The 21,402-nt window shown below is 41.4% G+C and overlaps 2 protein-coding genes across 2 annotated transcripts in view; both read left to right on the plus strand.

The window, feature by feature from the left end:
- Positions 1-368: 368 nt before the first annotated feature.
- Positions 369-11,145, plus strand: c12h10orf90 (chromosome 12 C10orf90 homolog). The gene is made up of 7 exons (XM_070840439.1): positions 369-428; positions 1,566-2,688; positions 4,694-4,857; positions 6,140-6,320; positions 8,118-8,181; positions 8,723-8,822; positions 11,071-11,145. The coding sequence occupies exons 1-7, from the start codon at positions 369-371 to the stop codon at positions 11,098-11,100; spliced, it is 1,722 nt and encodes a 573-aa protein (XP_070696540.1). The 3' UTR covers positions 11,101-11,145.
- A 5,191-nt stretch (positions 11,146-16,336) lies between these two features.
- adam12b (ADAM metallopeptidase domain 12b) overlaps positions 16,337-21,402 on the plus strand; it is a 75,077-nt gene continuing 70,011 nt past the window's right edge. Inside the window, exon 1 of the mRNA XM_070841080.1 lies at positions 16,337-16,451. Coding sequence (XP_070697181.1) covers positions 16,337-16,451 — 115 coding nt within the window. The remainder of the gene's footprint in view (positions 16,452-21,402) is intronic.

The raw sequence follows: 21,402 nt of genomic DNA on the forward strand, positions 1-21,402 counted from the left end.
CGTCAGCTGAGCCGAGGAGCAGAAAGGCAGAGAGAGCAAGATTTTTCTTTTGGGAGCTGATAGGTGGGAATGAACATGGCTCTAAGCATGGAATAAATGATGGAACGATAAAGTGGAGTGAATAATGCGATATTGAAGTATTAGCAGAAAGACTATTTTCAGTGACAAGATAGCTGTACTTTTGTGATGAGTAGGTAAGTCTGATAATTGTGTTTCAAGTTAAGGAGTTTTCCTTTGAAGTGTGCTTCCCTTTTATGTCACGTATGTGTGCAGCCTAGTTATAATAAGAAGCTCCGGTGCTCCTATATACTCTTTATTTCTTTTTCTGTTGTGAACTGGCAGATGAAAAAGTAGAAGACAGCTGGTCAATGTCAGTGGGTTTACGCAGTTGGAGATTCCCAAGCCTATCGACACCCAACATCAATGAGGTAAACAGTTCTGAGTGTACTTATCTGTTTACCCAGGGTCTTGTGACCTGGAAAGTTACTAAACAATGTTTCTGCAAATAGTGGATACACCACTGCACTCTGTGATCAGGTGCTGTGTGTTTCTGCTATTTGTTACTTAAAAATGCAAATGGTTTTGCCTGAAGAAAGAACACACAAAAACAATTTGTAGCATGTTCTGGGAATGCTTGTGGAACGAAATGCCTCCTAAAATGATTGCTATTTTGGATATTTAAGCCATAAATTGATTTTTGTCATCGCTGTCAACTAAAAATACACAGGCTGTAAAAACTCTGTCTCTGAATACAGTTTCTTCCGTAGTTTGATGATGTTTGATCTCTGATCTAATTAGGTAATGTCCTCAAATGTCTACTACAATAACATTCAGTCAAGAGACAAAATTACTCATTATGTAAAACTCTCCTGATATTGGGGTCTTGGGAATTTGGGATAGCTGTTTGAGGAAGATGTTTAATTGTTTGCCCTTCAAACAGGGAGAAAGAAAAACTTCTCCAGCAACAGCAAGGTGTTGTGTGTACAAAAGCATCAGGAAAGGATGCATACATACATACACACACACACACACACACACACAAACACACACATATATATATATATACACTTTGAACACACAGTATTATATATATATATATATATAATGACAATTATATATATATATATATATAATACTGTGTGTTCAAAGTCTGTTTTTTTTGGTTTTATATACTGCACTGATAAATAGAAATAGAGGCAAATTGTGTTTTTTGTTGCTGTTAATGTTTTGTTTTGTTTTGTTTTGTGTGTTTTTTTAAATATATATATCCAGAAATATAAAATATAAATATATCTGGATTTTGAATGTCATGGTTAATTTGTCCTCAAGTGCAGCCCGACAAGTTAAAAATTGTCATGCCAACAGCAACAGGTCAAGAAACTAAGTCGAGCTGAAGAGCAGATAATAAGTCACTCCAACCACTTGACAACAACTAATATCTCTGTATTTACAGTCTTTCTTGGTTCCAATTGAGTTACAGAACATTACAGTTTGCAGAGGAGTCAATTGTACACCTTGAGCACAACTCCAATATGAAGCTTTTTCTTTTGTCTGTCTTTTCACAGGCCTCAAGTAAGGAGATCCCTGCTTCACTGCACAGGAATGTCCTGTCATGGGGTGTGTGGTGGGGGCAAGAGGAGAAGGAGAGTGTGTCTCTTAGAGCAATAACACACCCTGCTTACTCTCAGACTCCAGATAGTGGATCTAACAGCGGCGTTTCCAACCTGATCAGGACCGCAAGTGTCCCAGATGTGTTGGGAGGGAGTCCGAAGACAGCATTTTCTTCCATCACCATCGCAGCCCGGAAAGTTTTGCCATCATTTTGCACCTCACAGGACCCTGGGTATCTATCCACTCCAACACAGCCTGTGAAGGCACCGCCTGAACCTAAACTACTTGAAACTTTTGGAGGAAGAGCCTTATCCAAACCCACGAGCGCAATGAGAGTCTCAAACTACCAGCTGGACATGTGCAGACAGAATCCTAACATTGTGACACCAAAACAGTTCAGGCAGGCCTACTCACCCGCTGATGGATTGGCAGGGAGAGATGGAGTTAAAAGTAAAGTACAACTGGCACAACAGAGAGTGAGCTACACAGAGGGCGACAGACGGCGGGGTGTGAGCGGTGGTTCATTAATGAACCCGTCCTCTCAGCCATCCTACCGATCTTGTATCCACCTTGAGGTGCCTCTGAGGTCCGCTAGCTCTGTTGTGTTTTTGAACAAGTCACTTTCCTTTTCCCTTGTGGAACTAGAGGGAAGAAGAGCAGGTCAACCCACTTTGTACAGGTCCACGTTGTCTGTTCGCCTTGGTGTCTCGTCCTGCCACAGATCCTCTACAGATAACAAAGCAGCCAAAACGAATGAGGGTTACAGGAGAGCCAGAGTGTCCAAGTCTGGCCTTAACAAACACAATGGCCGAGAGGGTGGTTTGGGTCACTGCAGAGGCCCTCAATCAAAGCGCTGGAGCTGCAAGGTGGAGCAAATAGCACCCGCTCATGGTGTTAACAGCAAGACTGATGATTCAGACGCACAGCGCCACAGTGCTACTTTGGGATTATTGTCATTCAGAGGGCCAAGCCCCTCAAACACAAAGGCTGGAAGGCAGAAGGGGAATGCAGATGAGGCAGCCTTGCCTATCCGGAGCAATCTCAGGCACAGACAGCACACTTTCAATATTGGCTCGGGTATGAACTTCGTCACCTTTCTTCAGAAGTGAAAATCTTTAGTAACAATGCTGATCGATCTGTATATTCCTTTCAGTGGCCCATATATTCTTATTGTAGATAAGATCACTTTTTAAGACGTAACAGTGAGCTGAATGTGGTGCCAAGGTGGTCTTTGTTTCGTTTGCCTCTCACTTTTTGATTTATACCTCATGCATTTTTAATAGAGCCACACCCACCCACCACACTGCTTCTACTGTACATCTCACATTCACAACTAATACACTCACACTCACTTCACCTCTGACTTCAGCTCTTCCATACAATGTATTTAGTTAGCTACAGTATATATTAAAAGTGGGTTGCAAAATGTGCTTGATTTTAAACAATTTTACTTTCTCTGGGTCTTCTTACGTAAACCCTAGGATAAGACCAAGGTTTGATGAGAGCTGTATTAACAAATATTTTGTTATATTTGGTTTATGCCACTGATGAGCTTCCTGTGATATAAATGGTAATTAACAGACCATATTAGCCCAAAAGCAACAGATTTGGATGTTAAACCACATATTTTGTTTTCTAAACGGTAGCAAGTTAATTAGATTACGGAACCTAACAGGAAAAATTCAATTTGTGAAATCAGTGATATCGGCACAGGTGTGAATGCTAAATATGAAACTAGTGCCAGCAGTGTTACTTAGCTCAGCATCACAGCTGAAACCAGCAAGTCTCACTCGGTCTAGTCAGAAAATCCAGCTACCAGCACCTCTAAAGCTCACTAATTACCATGTTATATCTTGTTTGTTTAACTTACACAATGACAAATCATGCTATAGTCCAGATAGTCCAGATAAGTGTTTCCCCCATTTACATTCTTTACGCTAAGCTAAGATAAGATAAACTAAGGGCTGCTGGCTGTAACTTCATATTTAACAGACAGAAATGAGAGTGGTATCGATCCTTCTCCACAAGAAAGCAAATAATAGTATTTCCCGAAATGTGAAACCATTTCTTTAATATTAAGGTGCAGAGTAGCAGCGAGGACACGAATGAAGTGATATTGATATTGCAGCAAGCCATAAGGCTCCAAACAGGGAGTACAGCACTGTGTATGTACTGTACGTTATGTGCAGTGAGTAGACCAATGCAGCTCTTGTAATGGATGTCACAGCCAACATGACTCAAAAAATGTGAAATCTGCCTTAAGCAGTTTCCGAGTTTTACCTGCCTGCCTTCCCTGTTACAGGGGCTGTCTCGAGAGAAACAACTGCAACACAACACTTTTTAATTATTAAACCACTCTCTCAACTTATTACAACATTTATTTTCAGCACCATCCCACATCTTTTTTCCTTATGTTTTCTTCTGTAAACTTTTGTTCCTTTCGCAGGGCTCTTCATTTATTCCAACGCCTCAGGGGCAAGAAATATCCTGTAGCAACAGCTTGACCAGCAACATTACATTTTTTGTGTGTGCTTCCCGGAGCATGTGATGATGCTCTATCGACATGCCACATGGTTATGGCAGGGTGTTCAGTGGAGATATATATTCCACAAATGGTAGAGGATTGGGGTTACGAGTGCAGAATGGATGCACTGTCATCTTTTACATTATTCATAGGCCACACTCATGTTGCCTGTGCCTGTGTGTGTGTGTGTGTGTGTGTGTGTGTGTGCGTGCGCGCGTATGAATAGGGGTGTGTTAGGGTCAGTTTGAGGTCTGTTCATTTTCCTGCTTCTCCAGATCATAAAAGCTTAGATGGAACTCAAGAACACTGTGAAAATTGTGCTATAACTCACTGGGGGGAAGAATACAGTCATCTGGATTACATCTACAGTATGTCTTTTATATAACACCAAACAGGGCACACATCTACTTCAAATTATTTTTCCCTGTGAAAGATACCTTGGTAAAAACGATCTTGCTCTTTTCCTTACTTTGCACTTTTGTCCCTTTTTTTATCGGAATGATGTTACTCGCCAAATTTAATTTCACAGTCATTTCACTTCTCTCTGTTTCTCTCAAGTGGACTCCAGAACATGGAGCAAGCAAGCAAGGAGTGACAAGACAGAGGAACGACAAAAGCATGACTGTTCCAGAGAGCCTCAAAAAGTCTCAGCTTTGGATAAGACATGCTCTCGACTGAAGGCTGATTCTCTGGAAGGTACACCCAAGACTCTCAGCCTCAAGGTAGGAGCCACATTTTTGTATCTGTGGCCTAAATATGCTGCACAATTGTGCACCAAAGCAAACCCAAGCTTGAGCGTGAAAGTTCACTGTGGACCTCGAAAAAGGTTTTACCAAAACATTTGCACGGTCCATTTACTGGAAGTTTTCTGCAGCTTTTAGCCACAACAGATCTGAGTTTGCTTACATTGCCTACATTACCCACAATACAGCATCATCGCCAAGAGTACTACCCATGACCTGTTGACTTTGACATGTGAAATTGGTGAAGTTCCACATTTGACTTTAGCGCTAAGCTTTTTTCTGTCAAACCCTTGCCACAGTATTATTATATCAATGTACAGTATGTATATAACTCTACAATGTAATAGCACAAGTCGTACAATATTCTTACTGATTCAGTAATAACTCATGACTCAATAATTAAATTGTAACATAGAAATTATTGTATGCAGGTTCAAAAATGAAGTCCAATGTGATTTCCAAATTTCTGCTTGTTAGGCTGCTAACAAGCAGTATCCACTGATTCTTTTAAAGAATCAGTGGAGCCGCAGAGGATGCAAATACAACAAACTATGGTTCCACAAGGTACAGAACCACAACTGACTACCGAAAAGTCATTTACAGAGTCAAGAAAATACAATGAAGAGCTGTACAATCATAAACTCAGAGCAACAGCACAAGGTTTATGATAGGACAGGGGAAAGTGCAGTCTATGTGCCATACAGAACCTTTAAAACCTTAGGAATGATATGTTAGTCTATTTCAATTATGGTTTCCCCACACAGAAAATCTTGATGTGTTTACTCTTGGAATGAACATTATCACAACAGCAGCGGCATCTCTTGTGGGGGTGATTTTCACACTTGGTGACATTTTTGTCGGTGTCTGTCACAGCCTCTGCCAAGTAGAGAGGGAATCTTTAATAATTACATGATTTTCAGTAGTTTTTTTTTTCTTTTTCTTGTGAGGGGTAAAGATCCAGCACCTCACTGAGGCTTTCTAAAGGATTCAGATTCCCCCTGTGAGTTAAGCTCTCTTACCTTTATCCCCACTAAAGCTGAGCATAATATTACCATGTTACCTACACCTCCTAGCTATTACAAGGCTGTGAAGAGGATTCTCCAAGGTTAGGGGATAGATTAAGGATATTTTCAGAATAGATTCTAACCCAATGATGATTTTTTTTCCCCCTCTCTCCACAGGATTAGTGTCTATGAGTTGTACTGTATTTAATTCACGAACAAGCAGCTTACTATATATATATATTTCTTCCCCACCCCAGGAGGCTTTGGAGCTCTTCCGACCAGACTTCATCTGCCGATCTCAGGGTCGGGTGAGGAGGTTGGAGCAGAGGGTTATGAGAAGGAGAGCACTGCAGGACTCCACTCCAGGCCTGGTGCAAGGCCTCAGAGAGGATCAATACAAACAAAAGAGGAACTGCACCACACCAGATCCGCTTTGTGGTGAGCAGGAATACCCCATTCAGTAAAATCATCTCTCTGGCCAATGGATTACTAGTATAAAAGTTTTGGTTCTGTTGTCAGACCACATGTGATGGCAAACAGTGTGACAACAGCAGTAGATCCTATGATAAGAGTTGCGTAAGTCAACGTGTGGCTTTCATGTGACAACAGCAAGTAATTCAAAGTCTAGAGATAGTGTCCCAGGAGTCAGTGCAAAGCAAGCCCTTGTCTTCTACATCGATCTTCTACCATCTGTGATCTGTTGTTACATCACTTCTACAGGGACACATTCATCAACCCCCGTACTGCTGAGATGAAGGCTCCTTCAGTGGGTTTTTACTTTGCTGGTGAAAAGTAAACATCCAAGCACCACACATACATTGAGAAATAAGTACAAGGACGGGGTGGTCAAGTCGTATTGAATCACGTTGGTTTTTCGAGGACTGTTTCTCAAATAAGCCATGTTATCCTCAACAACCTCAGCTATTCTGGGAAAAAAGGGGGGTTTTACATGTTATCCTCCTGATAGCATAGTGGCAATTATCCAACTTTGCTCTCTGGTGGCCATTATCTAGTACTGCAGATCAGTTAATGCTCTCTCAAGCTCTGTAGGCAGGGAACACACTCACCAGAGGTGTCTAGAATATAATGATCCTGTAGAAAAAAGAAAACATCATACACATAAACACAGATTAAATAGAACAGAGACACACTTAACTGAAGAACTGGAATCCGACATGATGTATTCGCTAGAATACTGATTATGGGAACACATATTTAGTTTAACTTAAAGTTTAAACCAGCATTTGTCAGAAACATTATCCAACACAGTGTAAAAATTGAAGTAAAATTGAAATAAACCTTTCATAGAACACAAACAAGTATCATAATAAGAGATCCACATGTGCACCTCTGCCTTATTGGGTATATAACTCAGTATTTTTTTAGTATCCTGCAATATTGTTTGACATTCATACAGGTTTAGATTATGATTTCTGTGCAGGAAATGCTGTCTGAGCACACACTGCATCCAGTATTTCTCTCAGCAGTTTTAACTCAGTTGTTTGATTCTCTTGTCTGCTTTAGGGAAATATGGGATTTTAAAAGCTAGACAGGGAATTTGATGGATTCTCTACATAACTTGTGTAACAAGACAATTTCTTAAATGCTCTCTGATCATACCAGCATGAGCACTTTTTTTTCCACACATTAATCACAGCAGATTGTTTACAGTAATTCGTCTTTGCAGTAAATCCAACTTTTTATTTGGCAAAACATTAATAAAGCAGGGAGACATAATACTGCTGGTAAATGAAGTTAAGTTTTGGAAGGTCGCTGACGAGTCACAGAATGAGGAATGGCTCGCACTCACACACACACTCCTCTGGCTGAAGTCTGAAGTCTAATCATGAACAAAGAGTCTTGGTGCTGTTGACCTGAGCAGCAGCACTCTGCCAATTCACTTCAGTTCAATCTGTGAGAGACAGAATAGTCTGACTTAATAAGACTGGATATGGCAATAAATGATATGGGGGTGTGTGTTTGATATGTGTCCATGCATATGCGTGTGTGTGTGTGTGTTTGCTTGTGTGTGCGCGCGGATGTGTGGGTGTGTTAATGCTCTAACTGTCTGGAAAAGAGAGATCACACACAGTCCTCAGTGTTCATTAACATATTCAACATTAATTTACATATTAATTCTTGTTTGTTATTCCTACGTGTTTGTGTGTGTGTGTGTGTGTGTGTGTCTGTGTGCATGTGTGTGTGTGTGTGTGTGTGTGTGCATGCGTGTCCTAGATAACCTTTTCAAGCCTAGAGAGAGGTCTATATCAGGCAGAGAGATGCAGCTGAGGTCCAGACGGTGAGTCCTCCAGACGATGTCACTCTGTCTCCCCTCCCTCTTTGTTTTTTTTTTTTTTATTTACCACAATCCATCAAGCTTGTTTATCATATCTGCCATGCATGCCACACGTCGTGCACAAACCTGATGCACATTCACACACCCACATACAGTAAGGACACAATAGCTGTTTGATCACCAAATGTCTTGATGGGAGAAATGAGCTACCCTCTGTGCACCTTATCTCTCTCTTTTTTTTTCCCTGCCTTATCTGGAAAGGCACACCTGATCAGATGATGGCTGCCCATTGTAATTTTTTTTTTCCAAAAGCAACACTATCTGACTTGGAGGATCTCTTAACAAATTGGCTGCAGTTGTGGGAGTGAAAAAGGAGTCTGTGTGAGCACTGTTTATCAGCGCATCCAGGTTTTTGCCGGCTGTGGTCTCACTAGATAATACCTTGTCTCTTGTATGCCAATCCGCTGGCATGGCTCAGCCACCCTCAGACTTCTGATACCATATTCCCCTGTCCTGTATGAATATGCCTTTATTCTGTCTGTAGGATTTACAACAAGCTGCCGGAGGTGACAAAGAAAAAGGAGGAGGAGAAAAAGAGGGCTGTATCACAAACCAACAGACTGCGTGCAGAGGTCTTTAAAAAGGTGGAGTTGGGATTCGTTTTTAGTACAAAAATCAGTTGAAAGCATTGATTGCTTATTCAGTAAAATAGGAAACACAAGCAACAATTAAAGTTCCCAAATATAAAACTCAGTTCATAACACCACGCTTTAGCTGTTTCCTGATGGCATCTCATGCTGTTTATTGTCTCATTTTAAAATCTGAGTGCTTTTTTGCCAAAGATTGTGTTGATGAGGATGTTTTTTTTTTCCGTGTAGATGTTTGTCACTGTGTGATTTAGTCACACTCATTTGTAACCCAGGAAACGGGCAGTGAGTAGGTACAACATTTTCTTTTCTGTTTAATTTTTCTTTTTACTGTTGAAAAACAATATTAAATGATAATTTGCAGCTAGGCTGACCACAGACATTTTATGATTGTGGGTGAGGGTAAGGCATGTTTCAAACACGTACCTGCACAGTGTAGTTTATGGCGCCAGTATTCTAACAAATCTGGTTTGTCATCGTGTTTTTAAATGGATTTGAATGGATATATTTATGGATCTATGAAGCACAGCAATCCACAGGATAACAGGAAGAACACTTATTTCCAAAAACACAATGTAACACAATGTGACAAAACATGTATCATCAAATTACAATAAAATATCACTAGTATATAAGGAAACTAACAAAAACATCCACATTATTACATCTGAATACAACAAAATAGTGCATATTATGATTTATGTTTTCCTAGACCTTAATTATTTGAGTTATTGTAATCAAATCTAGATGACACATACTCATAAAGTGTAAACGAAGTGTTATAATTCAAAGGGGAGTCTCCCATGAGCATTAAATGAAACATGGTTTGATCATCATCCAGCAGAGGTCACTGTTTGACTGCTAAAGCCGGATCCTCTGTCATTCATCACACTGGATTATTGCCCAAATGGTTGTGAAGTCAACATTTAGGTCTATTAATTTTCTTCACATTTTAAGTGAAATCTGGTACTTTCCTGTGACTGCTGTTCACATCAGGAAACACTGAAGATCCTTCTAATTATTCATGTCAAAACTAAACCCGTACTGCATCACAACTAACCCCATTTCACTTTATTTTTTCAGCACTGTAGGAACCAAAACTCACGCAGTGATAAAAACTCACCCAAATATTAATTATTCTAGGCCCCGCTGACATGATTTATAGGACCTGCTCTAACAAGCAGTATCCACGTCCTCCAACAGTGAGGGCCATGTGGCAAATGAATGATATATTTAGGACAGGCGGTGTCAGACACATCCATTCAGCCTCACTTGCACTATAGTGAGCCTTCACTCACTCTGCTCCCATTAGAACCTAACCACAACAATGAATTCACTGTCAGTCAGGTGAGATGTGAAAAATGTGCGGCGATGTCTCCAAAATCTCTCAGATAATTGCACAGTCACTGCGGCTTCAGGTACTGTGTGTAAGTGAGAGAGTGTGTGTGTGAGAGAGAGAGAGACAGAGAGAGAGACAGAGAGAATGTATTTGAGTATTATTTTGTTTAAGGTGATTGGCTTTTCTCCTGTTTGTCAATGTTTAGCTAAATTAGGAGTTGTTTCGCCTCAGGAAACACTGAATCTACAATAAATCAGCACTCTGTGGTGTCCTGACTCAACCAGCACCTGTAGGGCATAGTGTGACATCAAATGGCTCTGTAAGAGAAAATTTTATTTCTTGGGGAAATGGAGCAGCCGCGACTGTTAGGATGCCAGTGTGACCTTGCCACCTCTCAAATGAAGCTATTAGCCAGGCTCAACCACACTGAGATTGGGAGAAAGGGAGTGTGTTCCTCCCAGATAAATACTGAGTCACATGTGCTTTGGAGGCTTCATTTTATTTTCAAAAAGTCTCCAGCACACAGAGAGAGGTAGAGCCCAGAGAAGAGTCACAGTGGGGTCTAATAGTGCAGGGTAGAGGGTGGGTGGTTTTGAATGTGAGCTAAAATGAGATTCCAGCTGTTGGGTAGAACTGTAAGAAGAGGGTGATTGCATAGCGAGGTGTTTGGTCACATAGCAAGCCTCTGCCTGTGCTTGAGCACCTTGGGTGTGGTTGATGGAAGTGAAAGCCAATTTCGCAGCAGGAGTTGCTTATGTGTGATGCAGAGCTTCTCTTAAGAGAGAGTGTGTGTGTGTGTGTGTGTGTGGGGGGGGGGGGGGGGTCTCTGAGTGCAGATGGATGTGTTTTTGATCTGTTTTTTGGAGGGGAATTATTGGTACCATTGTTATTTTTCTTGTTTTGCAGAGACTCCTGGACCAGATCCTGCAAAGATAAATGAGAGACACTCAAAGGCAATTGCAATTTACTGACCATTCTGGCACTGCAGCTTTCTCCATGTATATTAAATGACTTTGTATTTAATTCAGTCGAGCTTCTTTGCAAATAATTGGTTTACCTGTGCATATGAATACAATTCATCAGCCTCAGTGTGTGTTAAATAGCCTGTCTGTTGTATCTTTGCTGTTTGCGTCCTGAATGCTTTACAGTGTTAAGAAATACAACAACATGAAACTAAATTTTGATTCAGCTGGCATACAAACAAGCGTTTGTATTTAGGAGGGTGACAGGAAGACATGTTTACGGAGGTTTTTCTTTATTTGTCACCACTAGTGGCAGATTACAGTAAAATAACTAAAATTATGGCAAAGCCCAACCTTCTCACCTCCCACCGACATACATGATTAAAAACTGAGAAGGTTTAAAGGTTGAAACATTAAAGCAATGCAATGCAATGATCTGTCCTGCCCACTCAAATTAACGCTCAGTGATTAAATGCAATACAGATTAATCACGCAGTTTTACTCATTTCTTTCCTGATAATTTGATTCCTTATCTATGATCTAATTTTCCTCTATTGTATCTCAAGTATCTTGAAAATGAAATAAAGGTATTCCAAGGACATCTTGTGTAGAAGTAGAGTCATTTTCCAGGATATTGAGCCTCAGTGCTTTGAGCAAAGCACCTTGACTGTCATTGGTAGAGCACTAGAGGTGTTTATAAAGTGGGAAAGGAGAGAGCCGTGTTTCGTCATTGGCTTCACGTCTGCCTCGAGGCCTCTGGAGCCTCCCATCCGGAACAGAGGAATTCCAAGCTAATCGAACTCAGGAGACAAGCAGCGCCTGTGAAAGGGGCCTTTGTCACAGAGCTCCAAACCAGAGATGACATTGTAATAAGAGAGGAGACTTCTGAGCAGAGCCTGGGACCACAGTCCACATATAGCCTGTAAAGGTGACTGACATCTCTGTGACATTTAAACAGAGCCTGCTGGGATGAGGGGAGAACAGGGGAAGGACATGTGCCGCAGGTCCCAGACAAACACACTGTATAAATACATACTGTCGTGGCAGACTTCTGGTGAGTGGGTTGCCCTGGGGTTAATACCAGCAGTGGTTTAAATCCCAAACAAAATGCTGGGTTAAATGTTGAATGAAGGTTGAATTTTACTCCGTTACCATAGTAAGTTCATTGTCCTCCAGTATAAACACAACAGACCAGATGCCAAGTACTACAAGGACACATTTGGAATAAACAGTATTGTTCTCCACTGACTTTAATGACACTCACATCCACATGGGAGGATTGCTCTCCCGCCACGCAAGCTGGTTCAAGACGATGAGCACAGATTGACAGGCAGTTGTATACCAGAAGAGGGCCTCCTGTCAGTCACACTGTCTCTCTGAGGCATCATGTGTCTGTATGTCACATTGCCATCTCCACATAATGTGTACTATGTGCTCTGAGGCCCCTCGACTGGCTTCTCAATGGCCTTGACTGAATCAGATGCCCTGAGGTTAAGGCTGATATGTCTGGCATAGAAAGGGGAACACGAGCTGAGCTCCCAGAGCTAAATGTGCACGTTGAGGAAGAGCCGCTGATTCAAAGTGTTTAGCCATTAGACTTTCCACTGGCTCCCATATTATCTGAACTGATGCAGCTTAATGGCCATGTCTTTCTAGCAGTGGCTCCATGTTCTAGGTAGGATTATGAAAGAAACATCAACACAAATAGTACTTCACAATCAAATTCTATAATATTTGTCGAATCTCACGGATGCGCAAGAGGCAAGAAAAAGCCAGGGGGTCTTTCAAAAACACAGATTTAACTAAATGAATTCAACGGCTATGAGAGAAGAACTGAAAATGTTCCTAGGATGTACATTTTAATAAGACGCCTCAGACAGAGCATGAAGACGCTCAGGTGTATTAAGACACTGGGATTTTAAGGACATAACTCAATCAAAGTCAGCTCAAGTAAAGCAGTGCATTTTTTTCCCCTTTTCTTTCCAGTTTGTAGCCTTAGTGGAGATGTGGAGTGAACTGATGCCTGCACAGAGACATCTGTGACTTTTTTGCCTGCAGCGTACACACAGTAAAAAAGATTAGACTAAACCAGACCAGGTAGCCTGCGCAAAACACAGATGGGGCCAGGGTGATGACAGTTTGTCCCTGTGTGTGTGTGTGTGTGTGTGGGGACAGAGATAGAGATAAAGAAGACACAGCCTATTCCCAAGGGTATTTCAAAATGAGGGGTGACTCACCATTTTGATTGCTGAAAACATTTTAAACAAACAATATTTACACTGAAATTGAATCATGATGTGCTTTTATTTCGTCTCGACATTACAAACCTCAATCACGACAAATACAGGATGAAGACAAGCAGGAAACGTTAAGTGGGAACTTAAGGTTCAACACATTAAAAGCGTAACATTGTTGAAAATGTCAACTTGTAATCCAGCATGGACGCATAGGTTTCTTTCTACAGCACTCATCGTCGTGATCAACACTGCATTTTCCAGCAAATTACATCCCAAGCAGCGCCATAGTCAAATTGCCTTGGGAAGTGCTCTTATCAAAGCTTTTTCTTTTTTCTTACTTTGTTCCAAGTGAGTTACGGAAGGAGTCCGTCATCTTAATCCACATTTTAGGGCACCAGAGAGCGATTGAGACTGAGCCCATGAGACATGGGGGACAGGAGATGGATCAAAGTTCTTATTAACTGTATAATATGTTTGGCAATTTGCTATTTCTCCAGTAAGTAAATAATCTTTGTTGACACATCTCCATCCATACTGGTTGGAGAAGATTGGTTGTTATGATTGGCCCTTAGTCTGTCCAGTTTATTTACACTTACCCACATATTAAAATCTGGCTCAGTTCAGAAATTAGCTCTGAAGTATGAGAGGAAGAGGAAGAAGAATAAACAGAAGATGAACAGGGAGGAAAAAAAAGAAGAAATGTTCATAAATACCTTGTATGACAAAGCGTGGATTCTGAGAAAGTCATTATCTTGAAATTCCTCTCTTAGACTGGTCTTATTTTCAATATGGAGTTCAATGACACTGAAATCCATTGTTTTCTAAAATTATTGTCTGTCTTTGTACTAAATTTTGTTTTTAGCTGTACTGCAAAACATCTATAATTTTATCAATCTTTAAAAAGCCTTACAAACATCCTCCCTGCTGAGGAACATTTTCCACAAAATTGTCAGATGATGTTCTTTTTCCACTTTTCTGCTTTTGCTAGCTGTAACTGTTCCTGTGCACCCTGTTGTCTTGTTTGTCATGTAACACTATTCAGTCAGTCATATCAGACACTGAGTGTCGAAAACAACCTCCTTCGAATAACAATGCAGAACAAAACATCCTTTGTAGCTACAAATTTAACATCAAATATTCCATAGTTTAAATACACACCGTTTGAGCTTCATATCATTATTGCCAAATATAAATATTAGCATGCTATACATGCTCTACATTGACATGTATACCCTGTCATATCCACCTGCTTAATGTAAATAATCTATCACATGAATTATTCAATAATCATTCCAGCACAATTGCACTCTCTTGTATTCTTTTTCTACACTTTAAAGAAACCGTTTGATTTGTATAGAGAAACTGTATGTTGTTGTTAATTGTTGCTGGCATACTTTCTGTATATTTTGCATCTTTTTTTCCACCAGTTATTTGTATGCACATATTATTTAAATATTCCCCTTTGCTCAGCTGTGTTTTCCGTGCTCTTGGTTGAGTGCCTGTTTATTGCAGGCTGTGTGCACACATACTTAATAATAATAAAGCTGATCTTGATTCTGGTTGTTCTCTCAATAAAGTTGTCATAAAAAGTTTAGCTAGCTACATGAAAACTAGCTAACCACCTACCAGCTAACACAAGGCTACAAGTGCAAAAACAATATTGAGTGTGCATTGCCTCTGCAGACTTTAAAGGAAAAGTCAACACAATTTCCAACTATTATTTTTTATATATTCAAGAGAAGCTAGTGCTAACAATGCTCTGCTTTTCTTTCTCGACTTAACGTACAATAAATTTGAGTAACTTAGGGTTATGCTATGCTAGCAACTGAGACCATAAACTAACAATGGCAATGTTTACTGAGGTAATTAATCAAGTGAGAAGCATTGTCTCCTACTGGTCATTAGAAAGAATGCAGGTTTAAAGCACTTCCGCATTGGCCTCACCTTTTAGACCCGGAAGCCACGTCCACTTCTTTTATACTGTTAAAGGTAATTACACTGTTTGGCCACCGTGTCACACAAGATTCAAAGCTTGAATGAATAAACACCGTTGGAGGAGTTAATTCCTATGAAAGTTTTTCAGTCAAAAAAGTTCGACTACCTGGTTATAAAGGTACCCACATCTTCCGCATTGTTTGGCCCATGGAGCATGCGCACTGGCGTCTTGGGTCTGCCGGGCCGGCTAGCTTCCTGTTAGTCCTCCGTTAAAATGGGAATGAAATGATTTAACCATGCTGCTCTTCTAGACTTCCCAATGTTATCAGATCAATCAATTCAGATCGTGAATCGACTCGGGGGGGGGTTGTGACTCTCAAATAAATGTATCCGCCGATTTACAAACATCTCTTTCACAATGTAAGTCAATGGAGGGAAAAAAAAAACCCTTTTGGGTCCAATGGCATCACGTGACGGGCGCCATTTCTGTAATGACTCGGTTTGACCACTATGTATACTCGTCTTCAAAGCCTGGCGCACTTCCCGGAAGCTTCCTTTAACCAGTCTGTGATGGTTTGAACGTGTCCGGGTTTAGGACCCAGCGGAGTCCGGAGCGCACATGGCAGAGTGTGGCTCCTCCGGTGCGAGAGGGGATGGCGAGTCCGCTCCTCCAACTCTCCAACATCCTCTCACTCTGTCCTCTCCACCGCTCCCTGCTATACCACATGAGCAACACCACTCTCAAACATTTGGCCAACACATGTCTTTGTACGTCCCCCCCCCCATCAGACCGTTTTCTCCCAAACATCTGGCGCAAGGAAGGAAAAGTTTTTGACATCCTCTTTCTTGGACCGTCAGCCTGCCGCATCTCGTTGGAGTCCTGGTTGTGAGGTTTTTATTTTCTCCACTACATCACTGTGAGCCGCCTTGACCTGTGCCTCCATCCTGTCAGTGTGAAGTGTCTGGTCGCGCTGCATTAATAACGCGCCCCGGACCGGAGCGCGTCTCCCCGGCTTCACCCCACCGAGCCCGGGCATCATGAGATCCTGGAGGCGGCGGATGAACTTTGCCTTCCTGATCCTCGCTCTCCGCGTCTGGAGCCTGACCACAGCCAGACTAAATGCTGACAACGCGGTTTACAATTCACAGGAGGGTGAGTAAATGGCAACATAACTGATAAAGAAAAAGAAAAAAATACTGTCAGCTGGCTCATTTTTATGTTTTGCTGTGTGATTGGACTGGATTTTATTTAGGTACAGTCAGTATAAGAAGCTCTGAGTTTGTAGTATTTATGGGAGCTCTAAAAAATTCCTATATTGAAGGACTCATCTTAAAATACTATAAATATGTCAAATTTGCATATGCACATGCATTACACCACACACAGCCCTTTCTTTAGTCTGGCAGTGCTTTTTACATTTGGGAAATGCTGAGGGATAAAGAGTTTTTATTTTTACATCCATCTCTCTGCTCAGAAGGAACAATAAAGGGAAGTGCCGGGATGGACAGATGAGTTTAACATCCATGAGGATGCAGCTTTATTTTTAGGATGTAAACATAAACTTAACAGGATGTTATTATTATTCAGCAGCAAAACTTAATCTGCTAAATGAATAAGCCACTGATAAACAGGCATTGTGTGTGTGTGGGACGGAGCACAAGCCAGGATACGAATGTTTGTCTGTGTGTTAGTGTGTGTGTGGCTGTGCAAAGTGGTAAAGATGAAATTAGACAAAACTACATTCTTACAGGTTCACCCCCTTGTAGACCATAGCTGGGTACCCATATTTTATGGTTGTTAGATCGTCAGACTGCTCTCTGTGGGTCTTGATGAGTTGGCAAGATGGGATCGTTAAAAAAAACAACTCTAAATAACTCATCTCTTAATCTCAGTTGATGCAAATACATGCATTTATTGCCTCTGTAAAGTGTGCCGTCAGAACAACATTGCATGTCATTGTCACAGTTAGAGCAGGTGTTGGCAAGAGAAGCTAAAAAAATTGTCCACACTATGGTAAAGACAGAATTTTGTCTTAATAATTTAAATGCATTTGAGCCAATACAATTTGAATCCAATAAAGGGCCACACTTCTTCTTACAAGTGCACGCACTGCTTATTGTTACTCTGTTTGTACTAAAAGACATGAAGCCTGAGGGGGCATCATTAAATGCACCTCACAAATTATAACAAAGCTCTCTTGAAAATTACCCATGTGGCAGAGAAATGGAAAGATGCAGTTCAGGAGATGTTTACCGCACTCGTCATCTCAATGCGAGGGCCATTAAAGCTCTCACTGAAAGGGGCGAGCTCATATATGTATGCATAGAGTAAAAATAGTAGTGGGAGTTTTGAATTCGGGCAGTACGTACCACCTCTCTCATGCCAGCAGGATATTGACTTCAGCTTCTCTCTCTGAAATGTTTGTCATGGCATCTTTCCACCTCGGAGGAGCCGCGATACAATGTCTTCATCATGCTGTAGTTTGTGAGCCAGAATGACGCTAGAGAGGTTTTCCTGGTGGCAGACTCTCCCTCTGTTCTCCTACGACATGGATCAGTTTATCTAATTGGAAATAGATGTAGAAATGAACAATACAGTTTTCACTTGAGGAATATTGCTGACTTTTTGTTTAATGATGGCAAGGTAGGGATAACAGGATAGTAGTTGAACTGCATTTGTGGTCTAGCTTGAGCGCGTAATATCTATATGGTTAATGGTTAGTTTAATCTTTTTTTATGTGGAGCATAAAAATGACAGAAAAGTGAAATATAAATTTACACTTTAGAGGAACAGAATATCAGGTTTTCAAGTTTTCTGATGGAAAAACAAGATGCCTGGTGGAAAAATGCAGCGTGTGATGTATGTAAAGTGTTTGCCAGGTATCAGTTTTGCCAAAATGGCTGTGCTCAACGATGGCCTAAATCCGGCACCACTGGTTGCCTGGCTTTAACCAGATTTGTGATGCGCGCCCCTCCATAATCAGCCAAACCTCAGCTGATGCCACGAGTTGACACTTTCCCAACACTAGCCCTGAGCTAGTGCTGCTAACTGAAACAGGTTCTCGGCCTAAATCAGCCAAAGTCTGCAGCCCCCCAAAACTCTGGCAGCCATATATGGACCAGAGCCGACTGACATCCAGTCCTCCGGTGCCAGAATGCCTCTCAGCGTGCCAAGACTCAGCTGCAATCGGCTACCTGGATGGAGTTCAAAAACTGGGTTGTGTTAGCAGTTACTGAATTAAGTGGTGCATCAGATAGTAAGAACTTTCTCTGGAGGGATTTTGAAAGTGTTCGAAATCTTGCACTCCAGTAACACTCCTCCAATAAGCACAGAGTCAATTATAGTATCAGAGGAAAATGAGGCAATTTAAGCAATTTATGCCATTGTAGTGTTCAAATCCACTTTACTGTATTTCACTCTGTCATACTGTCCATTTCCAATTGCCTAAAATCTGAAAGAAAAGGTTGGTTTGTCACCTGACGCCTATTTTAACATCAGAAAGAACACAGAGAACAAACGGTTGACTGATGGCTCCTTGAGTGATTCTCTGAATAGCAACACATTTCTTGTCTAAAGCTGGATTAAAAGAACCACGTCTGTTTAAATTCTGGTGTAATTACATTTTGGAAAAACGGTCCATGAAAGAATTTACAAAGTCAAAATCAGGTGATCTGTAGGTCAGCAGGCTGTCAGCTCATTAGCTTTCACAAAATCTAAAAGCAAAACTAAAAGAAGCCCCATAAGGGCAAGAATCACGCAAGCTGTGTTAACAAATCTTTGATGAACTGCTTTCTCTGTGGCTCTCTGTCTGTCCATTTTTGTCTCTCCTCTGCATATGAACTGATTTTCTGAGGTTCCATCTTTTTTTTTTTTTTTTTTTTGTCTCTGGGCAGAGGAAACTCAATAAATAATTAGAGACAGAACCAAATGACCTGGATTAGATTTGAGGATATTATCTGGTCAAACCGCGGCATCAGACAGAATTAATTAGAAAGATTAGAATGTCTGTGTTGTCTAAACAAGCTGGCGGAGAGGAGAATATAACCTGCCCTGAGAGCCCTCACACACAGAGATTCATGCGCACTCCCGCTTAGCCCACCTTTCCTGGGATGTAGCTTGCACCTTCAGTCTGTGGTGGTGAAGCGCTGATGTATGGCTGCCATCCGGGTTAAAACAACCGCTTTCTGCTAAAGCCATTTAGGAAATAACCTCACCCTGGTCTGTCTTGCAAACCCTTGGGGTGGCCGTTGCTTGACATTTTGAGGGCAGGCTGGCATTGATTTGTTGGCCACGAGGGAAAGACAGACATAGTTAGAAACGTCGTCCTCTGTTAAGCATCACTGGTCATTCAGTGTGATTTAGCTTCCTCCTGCTCACCACGTGCCGCTCTGCCCGAGGATGACAGGATCACAGATATAATAGATAAGCCGATGTTATGAGACACACGGCGCACAAACCAGCAGCATGCACAGCTCATAGATCCTTACTGCTCCGTGATAATCCGAGAAACTAACATGCACACATGGAATAACGCTCCAAGCAATTCCAGATGTCATGAGAGAGACAGGGAAAAGAAAGATGCATCGTGACACCTGGGTGTTTGACAGTAACGGACTGCAAACCACCATCTGACAGACAGCAGTCAGTCATGGGTATAATAGATCAGCCCCCCCCATACTCCTCTCTCCCCTATCTGCATCAGCCTTCAGAGAACCAAAAGAGAGATGGAGGCAGGTCAAATATCTACCTCCTCCATTTAAGATAGGTAGCTAAGGTAAGCTATTTTTGTTGGATGGACAATTTTCTCTGAAATTCTGTGGAGTGGAGAAAGGATTAATGAATAGATGTAGCGTTGGAAGGGAACATGGAGTTCTCACTTTTGCATCATGTCTATGAAGACTAAGCTGATGCTTTTTATGCTAGAATGCAGAATGAAGGCAGATATTGGTTTTTGTGCGAGAGGCGCACGCATGCAATCGTCAGCTCTCATTTAGAATTAATGAAAGACTTGAGGTGTAGCAGAGGAAATGGGGAGCATTTGGGCTTACAGAGAAATGCTGGTACAAATATGAATTCTTTGGAACAGCTTGTTGCTTGTTTGTTTGTTTTTACTTTGACAGGGCGCCCCTCACAAAAAGTCTTAGGTTGTGTCTGGATGAGAGTAAGGACAGAACAAGAAAGTGGACTCACGCAGCATCGTAGTGCATAACGGGGGTGAACCACCAGGTCGGCCTGCATCAGTAATTTCACAACAGACAAGTCATTACACCTCTGAGTCAGTGCATTTACTGTGAGACGTTGTTGATTGGAATTCAGCCACGCTCTTAAACCATCAGCCTTTATGCTGCGGAAGCTTTCAATGCAGAAAATGGAAGCTTTTTTGAGAGAGTATTACATGAAGTGAACACCTTTTTCCAAAGAAAGACCTGTGAAGCAGGGGTTGATTGTGCTTTTCACAGAGCAATTTGAGACCTGTTGATCCCTTGTGTGTGTGTGTGTGTGTGTGTGTGTGTGTGTGTGTGTGTGTGTGTGTGTGTGTGTGTGTGTGTGTGTGTGTGTGTGTGTGTGTGTGTGTGTGTGTGTGTGTGTGTGTGTGTGTGTGTGTGTGTGTGTGTGTGTGTGTGTGCGTGTGTGCGTGTGTGCGTGTGTGCGTGTGTGTGTGTGCGCATGTTATGGGGTGCACATGTCTCAGTGTCCTCCTTTGCATGCTTTGCAAGTCCCGACAAATTCAAAATGTTTAGCTGTTTAGGTGCTTTTGTATGAATTTAGTATATATAAAATTAAAATCGTATTTAATATATATTTTTTTTTTTCCTTTACATATTTTGCAATAATATTATCACATAAGTTAAAACAAGACCAGATGTCTACAGCAATGCTAGTGGCTCTGTGAAGCTGTAGATGAAAAGTCAGAGGATTACCAAAGTGATTACAATTCATCCCGAGGGGGGCATAAATGTCAATTCCAAATTACACAGCAATCCATCGAATATTCGCTGAGACATTTCACTCTAAATTACAAATGTCAATCTTACGATGAATGAAAAGTCAGTAGGCTTCATCCTCTGGGGGCTAAGAATGGCTGTACAACATTCCATGGCGT

Source organism: Pempheris klunzingeri, chromosome 12 (genome assembly GCF_042242105.1).
Source record: "Pempheris klunzingeri isolate RE-2024b chromosome 12, fPemKlu1.hap1, whole genome shotgun sequence".
NCBI classification, from domain to species: domain Eukaryota; kingdom Metazoa; phylum Chordata; class Actinopteri; order Acropomatiformes; family Pempheridae; genus Pempheris; species Pempheris klunzingeri.

Excerpts from the sequence above, each read along its gene's own strand:
- c12h10orf90 (XM_070840439.1), top strand. The coding sequence starts at position 369 with ATGTCAGTGGGTTTACGCAGTTGGAGATTCCCAAGCCTATCGACACCC. Across the intron at positions 6,321-8,117 it reads CACACCAGATCCGCTTTGTG|ATAACCTTTTCAAGCCTAGA; the intron begins GTGAGCAGGAAT and ends TGCGTGTCCTAG. Across the intron at positions 8,823-11,070 it reads GTGCAGAGGTCTTTAAAAAG|AGACTCCTGGACCAGATCCT; the intron begins GTGGAGTTGGGA and ends CTTGTTTTGCAG.